This window comes from Macaca thibetana, chromosome 15 (genome assembly GCF_024542745.1).
Source record: "Macaca thibetana thibetana isolate TM-01 chromosome 15, ASM2454274v1, whole genome shotgun sequence".
Classification (NCBI taxonomy): Eukaryota; Metazoa; Chordata; class Mammalia; order Primates; family Cercopithecidae; genus Macaca; species Macaca thibetana.
The window spans coordinates 73743989-73756638 of NC_065592.1; the positions used below are offsets into that span (position 1 = coordinate 73743989).

General features: G+C 36.3%; 2 protein-coding genes across 6 annotated transcripts in view; both read right to left on the reverse strand.

The window, feature by feature from the left end:
* The window catches only part of LOC126937587 (acyl carrier protein, mitochondrial-like), a 398652-nt gene that overhangs the window by 295602 nt on the left and 90400 nt on the right, over positions 1-12650 (reverse strand). The window lies entirely within an intron of this gene.
* The window catches only part of KDM4C (lysine demethylase 4C), a 416349-nt gene that overhangs the window by 193268 nt on the left and 210431 nt on the right, over positions 1-12650 (reverse strand). For all 5 annotated transcript variants that reach the window (XR_007719783.1, XM_050761129.1, XM_050761128.1 and 2 more), the window contains one exon: positions 2731-2924. Coding sequence is in view for 4 of the 5 variants with exons in the window: in XM_050761129.1 (XP_050617086.1) it covers positions 2731-2924 (194 nt within the window). In the remaining variant the exon portion in view is untranslated. The remainder of the gene's footprint in view (positions 1-2730; positions 2925-12650) is intronic.

Below are 12650 nucleotides of genomic sequence, written 5' to 3' on the forward strand. Positions count from 1 at the left end.
AGATAATGAAGAAAATAAATGAAAAATCAGGATATCCTGTAAGGCTAGTGCTAAAAGTAAATTTTTTATATTTCAAGGTAAACCACTGACTACTTTTCATTTAGTTTTGTATAATTATCAGGTATGTATGAAAATAGTTCAAATTAAATGTCAATTCATCAACAGCTAAAGGATTTAAAACAGAAACAAGGCTAACTGGTACGTGGTTGTGGGTGTGGGTGCGGGTGGGGGTGGGTGTGGGGGGGTGTGTGTGTGTGTGTGTGTGTTTCATAAAGACACTGTCTCACTATATTGCCCAGGGTGGTCTAGAACTCCTGGCCTCAAGTGATCCTCCCTCACTAGACTTCCAAAGTGCTGGGATAACAGGCATGAGCCACCACATTCAGCCTAATTTTATGTATTTAACATCATACATCAACATACTATTTTCAGAGTGAACACAATTTTTATCTTCTTCCTCTCTACCTTTTCCAGCTAGTCACTTGATAGCTTTGGCATATATGCTTTTTACATATGAAACAAACATTCCTAACAACTAGGAACAATTACAAATCAACTCAAAGCAACAGTGTCCAAAACACACCCATATGTATTACACACACCCGAGAAACTACCACAGGACTAAGCACTGTACGATGTCAGAGATTGCAGAGAATAGGGTGGCCAGCGATAACCTATATAAATCAGCTTTCCCTGCTGCTGATGGCAGTAACAGTAGTAGTACTGTCATCACCATCATCACTTTTGTTGCAAATCCATGCATTGGCTGATGTGGGAAAATCTCAACATTATAAACAGTGTAGTACGTGTGAAAAAAAAAGAAGGCTGACATGTGTTTGAGACGTCAATGAATCATTTCCTTCATCAGACTTCCCTAAATGGGATATTTCCAAAGGGAGATCAATAATCTCTAAATATCAAGCCACAAGGCTGAGCATATTAAACAAGCCCATAGTCAGGCTTTCTAACTAGGTAAGCAAGTTCCATTGATTATTTGAACCTACTGACAAGCATTTCGATCTCTTCAAGTGTCATAAATCTATGGTCTCTATCAACCCAAAAGGCCCACTGTGGTTAATAACTGGAAACCAAGTCATACACCTAATGAAAATATTGTGTTTTCCATCCACTAAAGAACAATGTTCAAGATGTTCTACTGGTATGTATTCTGAACTCAGGATTGGATACTGCCTCCTTCCAATGCTGGGTTCTTTCGTGCTATGAATTAACACATTTATCAAAGACACTGACTGTCCAAATTAGTATTTCTCAAACTCTTCTTGAATGTAACACACAGTGAGTTATACATTTCAGATAGTGGCACTACATACCACAGACACACATACTCACACGTCATGAGTGAATATTTGCCCTTACCACAGAGGAAGCACTACAATCGTTTTTATTCTATTTTACCACCTCATTTTAAAATGTTGGTCCTGACCTACTAAAAACACACTGACAATCATTGCGGTAAACTATAGGGTGAAATATCAACACCTGAGTTAGTTTTGCACCTCAGGTCTAGCTCTTACAAAATGCCGAAGTTTGGCTCCATGTTGGTTCTTTCACTCACTACCATTTTAAATTAGCAGAAAATAAATATCAGGGAAAAGAAAAGACAGAAAATAAGCATCATAAGTCTGGGCAAAGATGTAAAATTATGGTGTTACTTAGTTAATATCAAAAAAGTGGAAACACTCTACAGGGGATAAAATACATGCAGGCATTAAAAATTATGTTGCAGCAAATCAATCAGTTACATGAAAAAAACACTCAAAACTCATCATCAGATTGTTAATAGAGCATGGCCCCAGATTTGGAAAGATATATAATATTCATAAAATACATAATAAATATATAGGTAAAGGATATATACAAAATGTTAACACTGGTTATCTCTGGATAGTGAGGTTATGAGTGATATGGGATTCCTTCATTATTCTTTTCCTTATTTTACAAATTTCCTCCAATGCACAAATATTACTTTTATAATCTGAAAGAAAAACAATGAGTAATATTGAAGAGGAAAATTTAATATAAAATTGGAAAACATAAGAGCCTTAAAAGGTAGCCTAAGGACCTGAGCAATACAACACACACCCTATTCAATAGGTTTTAAAACAACAAGATGCCCACAGCAGATCTAAAAGCTTTTGAAATGATCCTGGCCACAAAGACGGAATGGAAAATAAAGTTCACAAGGATAAGCATGTTTCAGAAATGCCATGTGCTGTGTTTTACATCTTATGAAAGAATAAAACCAAGTGCATAAAATGTAGCAAAATATAAGCATCTAGATGAGAGTAGTAGCTCGGATGTTGGACAAATGAAGATGACCACTAAAGCCAAAAACCAAAACAGTGGCAAAATGAAAAAGTGGAAAATCAAGTTATTGATTAACATATGGAAATGCACAGAAAGGAACAATACAGACATAAAATACATTCATGTAAGTGGTCTAACAAATTCTATATTGTTCTATTTGCCATGTACAGCAACTTCAGGAATATTCTCAAACAAAATAAATATACATCTCTTCCTATATTGTATTTATTACACATCTAAAAATTAAAAATAATTTGTGTCACATTTTCAGAAAGGTATTAAGTTACAATGAATAAATAGAAAAAGCAAGTAGATTGCCTTTGAGAACACCACATCCAATGACCCATTTTAACTGAGAAAACACTACAGGCAAGGAGCGTCAGTGGGGTGAGGGGTCATTACCTCCGGGATGCTTTTCTTACTTTCCTCCTTCTCTGCAGCCATGCTTTTACTTCAGGGGTGGATGCTGGAGTAGGCTTCGTGTGATCAATGGTATATATATCCTTTCCTTGTTTCCAAAGCTGATACCTGTCTGGCTGAAATTTCCTCACAAAGATATCCATTGAAATTTTCACCATGTCTTTCCTGCAAGTGCACTGAAACACAACCGGGTTGGAGAGTGTTAAATGTTTCACTAACTATACAGTAACACAGAGTTAGTCCTTGAACACACCATCCATGAATACTTAGTCACTACATAATGGAGGATAATGCATTACATCATCAAACATTCAGTGGGTGATAAACCCAATTTCTTCTGAATAGAGATAAGAATCTATATATTCACATTTATAATGTGGTTATAATGGTTTGTGGACCTCATAGGTAACTATGTACCAAGAAAAACTAAAAGGAAAGAGTGCTCATTTGGAAGCATGTCTGCAATGGAAAGATTATCTGCCCACCACAATGATGTGTCAATGAACTGAGCACTAAAAGGTCTATAAAGCTGAAAACCTGGGTTGTCAACAAATAAAACAACCCAATGAATGTGTGATTAGAATACTTTAACCAATGAGTTGAGATAAATTTACTCCAAGATATATTTTGTTATATTTATGGTTATTAACAAACTGTCATAAGGTAACCCAAAATTAGGAGCAAATGAATAGCCTTTTCTACATCACATTACATACAACATCCAATACCATTAACAACAACAACAAACATATCCACTAAAATGAAGACATGGGGTAAAGGTGAGAAGTTCAAAGAAAAAATTATTTTGATCTACTATGCCTTTAATGCTCATGAATACATAGTTATCAGTCACATCTTATTAACCAAGTTTTCTATAAAGACTTCACGCAAAGTTTTATCAGGTCTAGGCCAACACTAAGCAACAGGGAAGTTATCATTCAAATGGTGGTGCATAAATAATCTCCAAGATTTAACTGATACACCTTGACAATCCCTAACATACCTGGTAACAGACTGACTGAACAGTTTTGACACAGTAAGACTTTAGATATCTTGGTGATACAATTATCACCTCCATGCAAATTAATTTCAAAGTCTTAATAATATCCAAACCCAAACTCCCACCACAGAGTTCTCATCCTAATGACCATTACATTCAAAATACCTAAACTCAATGTCTTCAACTGCAAACCACACTGTCTATACCAAATGATACCACAGTTCTATTCTCCTATATTCATAGTCCACATTTCCTAGACACTCCCTACGCCTTCACCCCTAAAAATTCAGCCTTGTCTCCATATACAGTGTCTCCTGTCTCAATTCCTTCTGCCAGCATCCTTGCAGCTGCACTGCCAGGCCTTGAATCCTAGCATAGAAGGCTAATTTCCCTGCCTGTCATTTCTCCTAACAATAATCCATCACTATAGCTGTTACTTTCATCTCCCCCAAATATCTTACAATCTTTCATTCCTGGGTTCAATAAGGTGTAATCACCTGGCTTTTCCTTTAGAATAAGGTCTAAATTTATGAGCCTGGCATTAAGGGTTCCAAGATTCTACTCCACCAATGAGATTTTCCGGTTTCTCTCCCACAGCAAGTCAACATGAATATTCCTCTTCAACCCAAGTCATGGGAGCCCAAATGCCCCATATGCTTCATTACTTCAGTATTTTCCTCCTACCACACCACCTTCCTGCATACTAGTCTGCTATCCAGCAAAACTTCATCCTTAGCTCTGACTATAAACTGTCCCAACTGTTCCTCTGAACCTAATACTATTTATCTACACCACTGCTTTCTATTATTGGTTACGTATAATGAGGGTTCGAAGTTATCTTGCTATAATTATCTTGCCACTGGAATATAGAAAATGAGGGTCCTGAGCAGGTGAAAGATATTTTGGATTAAGATGTAATCTATTGACAAAAGGGGAAAAAAAGCTTGGAATTATAACAAGAAACTTTCTTCAAGTGTTACTAAGATTGCTTCACAAAGAAAAAATAAACAGTGAACAAAGTGATGCTCCCCATTTTAATGAGCTAATGTAGGCCTGATCATGATTACAATTGTTAACATCCCTAGGGCAGATAAGCTGGTGAGGTACAGAACACTATTTCTGAGGAAAGTGTCTCAGAAAAAAAACCTTTGACTTGATTAATATTCATCTTGTTTGCTCAGATGATGCTACGAAGCCTAAACAGAAACAGCAGATAAGCCATGGTCAAAGAGGAGGTTGCTCAGAGACTGGAGGATGGTATTGCTAGACAAACTAGCTGAACAGATTAGGCATGTGACTCATGGATCCAATCAAGCATGTCAGCAGAAGCCAGGAACAGAGAACGTGGTTATCCAGGAAAGAGCTGTGCAGGACCATCTTGCTTGATGGTTAGATGTCCATGAACTGCACAGAAGACTGACAAGGATTTTGAGACTTTTATACCAGCAGAAATGCTGCCGGCCTGAACTGAAAGGAACAGCGACAGGAAAAAATAAAGGAACGACTCCAAGGACAGAGCCACAAACGCAGAACGACTGAGTCAACAGAACCTCATTGGGCCATTGCAACAGCCCTAACAAACTACCCTTCAGGAGGTACAGAAACATGCCACCCTGTGTCTTAAGATTTGTTATTTGAGGATTAAATCAACCAGAAAACCCACCTACACTAAATTTTTCTAAATGACCTAAATCCACCAACAATTACAATCTCAGTAACGGTATAAAAGATAATATAAAAAGATAAGTTTACACCTTTAAAGTTTATTTGGAATTATTATGCAATGGAAGATGGGAAAAAGATAACACCATATCAATTTGCTGAGAAACTGTAAAACCCATGATGCAAATAGTGTTTAGAAGACTGGATTCAAACTCCAGCTTCAACACTGACAAGCTACGAAATCTTCAACAGCTTCTTTAACCTCTCTGTGCCTCAGTTCCCCCATCTGAAAAACTGGGAGGAACAGTGGTAACTATCCTCATGGGGCTGATAATAGAATTGGCTTATACAAATTGCTTTTTAGTATTCTGACCACAAGAACATAGAGGTTTCTAGTGTTATCTTATTTTGCCTTACCGAAAAAGTGGAAGCAACAAACGAAATAAGAATCAGAATACTGCATCTAACAAATGGTCTTAAGGGTCAAGGGGAAGTAAGTGCATGGTGCTTCTGAAGAATCAAACAGAAGGAGCAATCCCAGACTTCTAGGAGATTGAGAAAATCCTAGAGGACTGGGCCATTGTCACGGGAGAGGTGAGAGCAGTGTACCTCAAGTTCCTGTTTGTATCCTATGTTGCAACCAGACTCAACTCCATGGCTTCACATCTAGAGCAAACAACTGAAACTGGAGGCCCAGAAGATGACAGGCATTAATGAGAGGAAATGCCCATAACATGAATTAACACTGCCCAGGTGTTCAAGGTAGGATGCTGCAAGGTAAAATAAGATGGAGGCAGGGGTTCGACTCATGTGACTTCTTCGTTCTCCACTGTATTTAAAAAACAAAATAGGCCTCCTTTTAACATAAGAGCTTAGTATTACATGGCAACATGTATGTGGTTTTGGGAGACATGAAATAATATCCACTTGAATCTCAGGATTGAAGAATAACTTTCAGAACATACCGGGGAAAAGTTCCTTTCTTGTTTACATAATATAAAACTCTAGTGAATTTCAAACATATCATATCATAACCTAAAGAGGATATTTAAAATTTAAAGAGAATTACTGTCTTTCATAGAAAAGTGTTAATTTTCCAACAATTATGAAAAGAATCCAATGTAGAAGATGAATTAGATTTGTTGAACAGGACAATCATAAAGAAGGGAGGAGCCAATGGCAAACTCTTATTTTGAAGATTTAAATATGTCCAAATGACACTAGGCGTGTGGGTATAACCTGTAGTCCCAGAACTTTGGGAGGCCAAGGCAGGTGGATGGCTTGATCCCAGGAGTTCTAGACCAGCCTGGGAAACATGTTGAAACCCCGTTTCTACTAAAAATACAAACATTAATCTCATAACCCAGTCTCAAAAACAAATAAGCCCAAATGAAACACATATTGTTGTCTTCTGGTGATGCACGAGTAGATACCATACCTTTAGATCTATCCTATCCTGTCCTATCCTTTAGATCTGAAATACTGTCCTTTAGAGTAGCCACCAAAAATGTATTTACCGATAAAAATGACTTATGCCAAAAAAAAAAAAAAAATCAAACAACATATTGCTATTTCCTTAAGAAATGGGAATGGATAATTTAAAAAGCAAAAGTTAGTTTTAAACACCCTAAATTTTTAAATCAAACTCCAGCCTCCCCTCTCCCAAAAATGTTATTGCTCTTGAAGGTTATCGGCTAATTATCTCTGAGGCACAAATTACATTAGATCAGAACTACAGAATGAAAAAGGCATCTATTCTATATTCTATCCAACACAAAGCAAATGTGCCTGACATCCTCCAATATATAAGGTATAAAAACATGGGACTGTGTATAAAATTTTAAAATGCAAAATGTTCAATGAAATTGCAATTCACTGGCTTTAAGAACCCAACAGTTTATATGTTATTAACACAAGTTGCCCTCTGAATAGTACTATACATATAATATTATGAACAAATGGAAGAGACATTCGATATTTCATTATTTTCTAACAACCTTAATGTTAGTGAAGAAAATAAGAATTAAGAATGTATTAACAATCATTTCTAATTTGTATTATGACTTCATAATTCATAATTATTCATCATTTCTTTCTTCATTATTTCTATATTAAGAAGTAACAAAGCACTGCTAAGTGTCAGGAATCAAAGTAACCTCTTATTTAACCAAGAATATGTCTGGTGGTGGTAACTAATAGGGCCAAAATCATTAATTAGGCCTGACATGTAATTTTATTCTAGCTCCTCAGACTACACTCTCATAATCACGTAGATCTGTGCAAGTTCAGATATGTTAGTCTAAAAAAAAAAAAAAAAAAAGTGTAATACCCTAACTGAATTATTTTATTTTTGAGACACAGTCTCACTTTGTCACCCAGGCTGGAGTACAGTGGCGCAATCTCAGCTCACTGCAATCTCCCCCTCCCTGGTTCAAGCGATTCTCCTGCCTCAGCCTCCCAAGTAGCTGGGATCACAGGGCATGTGCCACCACTCTCGGCTGATTTTTGTATTTTTAGTAGAGACGGGGTTTTGCTATGTTAGCCAAGCTGGTCTCAAACTCCTAACCTCAGGTGATCCACCTGCCTCGCCCAAAGCGGTGGGATTACAGGCGTGAGCCACTGCGCCTGGCCCTGAATTTCTTATTTTATTTCTAATGAACCATTATTGTGAATTATCTCAGATACCTTGCCCCATCTGACCTTCCTACACCACTCTATTCTTAACCATGAGCATGCAAACAGTGTCTGTCTTATAGAGAAGTATATTCTAGGTGCCTAAAGAGTCCCTTAAAAATATTTGTTAAATAACCTTAAAAAAAAAATAAGACAGGCTCGGAGGATACACATTAATTAGTCCAAGGTCACATACCTAATAAGTAACAGAGATTTTGCTAGAATCAAATCTAGCAGTTCTATACTCTTACCCAATCTACTGTGGAAATTCCAAAACAAAACCACATTCAATACATATAACATGTTTTATAATTTAAATGGCCACATTTTTCCATCTCAATCTTCTTTATCTATGACCCATAGCCAAACTGAAATTGTAGCTGCAAATAAACGTCCGGGACTCATTATATTTGCTTTCTATGCATGATATCATGCTGTGTTGATAGAGTTTAACCAGCCTAGCTAACAATTTTCCAAAATAAGTTTCCTTCCCTCCTCCCACTTCTAATAGGTTCAGATTAATTTCTCTGGAATATGTGCAGGCTTCACTGTGCCAGGATATGTCTCCCTTATAAAGTAAGGCAATTATAAAGTAATTTAAGGTATGGGACTAGAAACTCAATCTTTCCGACCCATGAGAGCACTGTTCACATAGACAAAAACTATGCAAAAAGAAGGGGAATGGATTCAAACAGTTTGCTCCAGGGTCTCCAAAAGATTCTGTGGAAATTATTTTTAGAATTTCTGCTTCTCAACACTTAGCTGAATATCTGACAGAAAGGTTGTGGAAGTTCAGAGTTACAGATATTAAACAATCCACTCCTGCTGTGCCACGTAAAACAGCATGAAATTGAACTCTTTAGTATTCAGTGGTAGATAAAGTTATTTTGTTCTGAATTCATGCACTCCATGCCACAGTTTATACGGATGATAAATCTGAGGAAGATCAGATAAAAATAGGGCTTGGCACACTCTTAGAGATCTAAATTCTTTATAAACATAAATATTTGTATGAGTCTACATGATCATATATGAAAGCAGACAGGCAGGGTGTGGTGGCTCACGCCTAGAATCCCAGCACTTTTGGAGGTCGAGGTGGGCAGATCACCTGAGGTCAGGAGTTTGAGACCAGCCTGGCCAACATGGTGAAACTCTGTCTCTACTAAAAATACAAAAATTACCTGGGCATGGTGGCGCATGCCTGTAATCTCAGCTACTCGGGAAACAGGCAGGAGAATTGCTACAACCCAAGAGGCGAAGGTTGTAGTGAGCCAAGGTCGCACAACTGCACTCCAGACTGGATGACAGAGTAAGACACTGTCTCAAAAGGAAAAAAAAAAAAAAAAAAAAAAAAAAAAAAGGCAGACAGAAATGGCACGGATGCATATTGTTGAATATAATGTTGTATGTAATCCTTCTCCTAAAATGTTTTTATTAAAATGTTCAGGTATACTGATTTCCTTGTTAGAGACTCTTTCAGATATTTCTTTTTAAATGACTAAGTTAGTACAATTAGAAGGCATCCTGAACCCAGAATGAACCTTAGGAAGTAAGTCATCCACTTGAATCATCATATTCTAATTCATGGATAAGAAACTGAGGCACAAAAATGCTAACTGACTTGTTGGATGTCACAAGGATAGTAACTGGGGGAAAAAGGGGTTTAAGTCATGTGAGATTCAGTATCCTACCCACCAGCCTCTTTGGGTTTTCAATTTCGTAACCACTGAGTACACAGGAACATAATGAGTAATTTAAGGGGTCTGAATACAGAACTAGCTGTCTTACAGGTTTCACAATGCTGGCCGCCATTAAGTACCATCTGACTGATACTGAAGACATTTACCTTTTTCTATTTCTGCTGAATATGAGATAACACAGCATCTCCTGTCCTCTTCCATCTTTTCTGCACAAGTCAAACAGCAGTATGAACGTAGGTAAATATTAATGAGGAAATAATGTTTTAAAAGAAGGGAAGGGGCGAGGATGTTAATCAATAAGGAGAAAAAATTTAAAACTAGCTATGCATGCATAATAAAATACCCAGAAGAGAAGCTCTAGATAGTGTATCAAGGGTGCTCTCACTTGAGAGAAACAAAAATAACAATTTTCAAATAAACTCTAGGTTACCACATTTTTAAATGCTATATGTCATACTAATTTTGAGTGTGAGTCTCTAGAAAAAATGAAACCTTGATTTATTTAGCAGCCATGTTGAAAACAATAACCTGCACTCCATGTACTCTGATTATATGTCACCTGCCACCTGAAAACTCTGGTATTGTTCTTAAAGCGGGAAAATACCTAATGAAAGCTAACTAGACCAAGACAGTAATGCTTTTAGTCTATTTGATTTTCTAACGTTAACAATATGGTCAGGGGCTGGGTACAGTGGGGCTCACGCCTGGAATGCTAGCACTTTGGAAGGCCGACACAGGAAGATTTCTTGAGGCTGTAAGTTCAAGAGCAGCCTGGAAACAAAGCAAGACCCCGTATCTGGGGGAAAAAACAGCAGCAGAAATTTAACACTAAATAAGAAAAGGAAAACAATTCATGTTTTTGAAATAAAAATTTGACAATTCAATGACAAAACATACTTTTTCAGCCAAACTTCCCTATAAAAACAGTAGTACTATAAGTAAATAATTCAGCATCTCAGATTCACTTTACCTAGCAATCCCTGCCTTCCCTCTCAAGTATGACACTATGTCTGGCCCCGCTATTATATTTTCTCTGTTATTAGTTTCATGAAATGATTTAAAGTGGACAAAAGACAGATGTATTAAACTTGAATCAGAAAAAAAGCAAACAGAAGACAGAAAAACACACAATAGATTTAAGTGCTCTTACAATTTATCTCTAGCCAAATTTAAACATCATCAAACAGGAAGAATATGGAGAAACATTTCTTGAAAGAAGATTCATTATTATTCTAACAAATCAAAATGAGAAGAACAGGATTTAAATCAGTTTAAACCCAACAGGTATCCAACACGCAGAACTAACTCCCATGACTGTTACCATTAGCTGCCTAACATGAAACTCACAAATAGCAAAACAAAGCTGCGTTAAACCAGTCTGTGACGTGGTAAGAATAAAGCATGCCAACAATTTGGCAACATATACCAGAATGTTTAAAATATTTAACAGTCTTTTAAAATATGAATAACCTATGACCACAATTGGTGGCATTTTCCTAAGCAGATAATTTTGAATATACAACTTAATTTTAACAACACACAGCTCATCTGCATTTATCAAATATCTCAAAATTAGAAAAAAAATTTCTGATACTCTTTTAAGAAAGTATGGTATAGCCATGTAAACTGATTTTATGGGAGAATATTTAATCATATGAAAACATATTACCATTAGGTAGAGAAAATGGGGTGTGTGTGTGTGTATGTGTGTGTGTGTGTATTTTTTTTCTATTTTCACATGTGTAGATATGTATATCTACAAATATATATATATTTTTCACACATGTAGATATATATACACAAACACACACACACACACACACACACACCCCCCTCTATTTTCACAAAATAGGAAATGGCTCCCCACTAAACAGATGGAGCGAGTAAGAGATCAACGTCTCTCTCTTGATTTCTCGCTGTCACTCTTGATCTTTCTATATTTATCTTAAACCAAAGGTGTTTTATTTTGAAACCCATTGTTATTTTCCCTTCAGATCACTTGTCACAATGTGTGATCATATTTTGTGTATTTTCTTAGTTCTCAGTTGTTTTCAGCACTAGAACCTACACTCGGTGAAGACAGGCATCAGGTCTGTTTTACCACTCAGTATCTGTCATCAGCACATAGTATATGCTCCATAAATATTAGCTGAATGATGGCTAGCCCACTAGAGTAATGCCAGCAATGTTAGAAACAAGTCAAAAATGAAAATTAAAATCAAATGTTGACTCACCATATTTGAATTATTCAATAACTTCCCTCATTTCTATTTATGTAAGTTATTTTTAAATTAAATTACCTGATCATTGTGTAGAATCCTTGATTAGATGACCTTAAAGTATTACATTACTACGTGAGGGAAGTCTGCCTTAATTAATATCAAACATGTCATAAATATTAAGGAGCTTTATTTGCCCAGGAAATGACATTCATCTAGAAACTACAATACAGATTTCTAACTATGCATACACTTGTTAAGAAATTGGTTAATTCAAATAAAATGTAGAATCATCATTGATATAATGAATCATTAACAAGCTCTGGACAAAAGAATTCCTTGACTACCCGAGGGGCAAAGAGACTGCTGATAAAATCTAGAAAGTGATTTGGTATTATCAGGTGTATTTTTACTCTACAGAGATTCATTAATCAGTCCAAATGTTAAAACAGGCTACATAATAAATGCAGTTTTAATGATCTACATGTCCTTATATTCACAGGCACTTTTAATATATTTAAATCCAAACTGGAATAAATCAAAAAAGGAATCACAAATGCAGCTGAAATCAGCCCCATGTTCTGCCAAGCAGTAAAGACCCCTTTAAAACAATTCCATATTTCTAGAGCCAAAAAAAGCTCCACATTT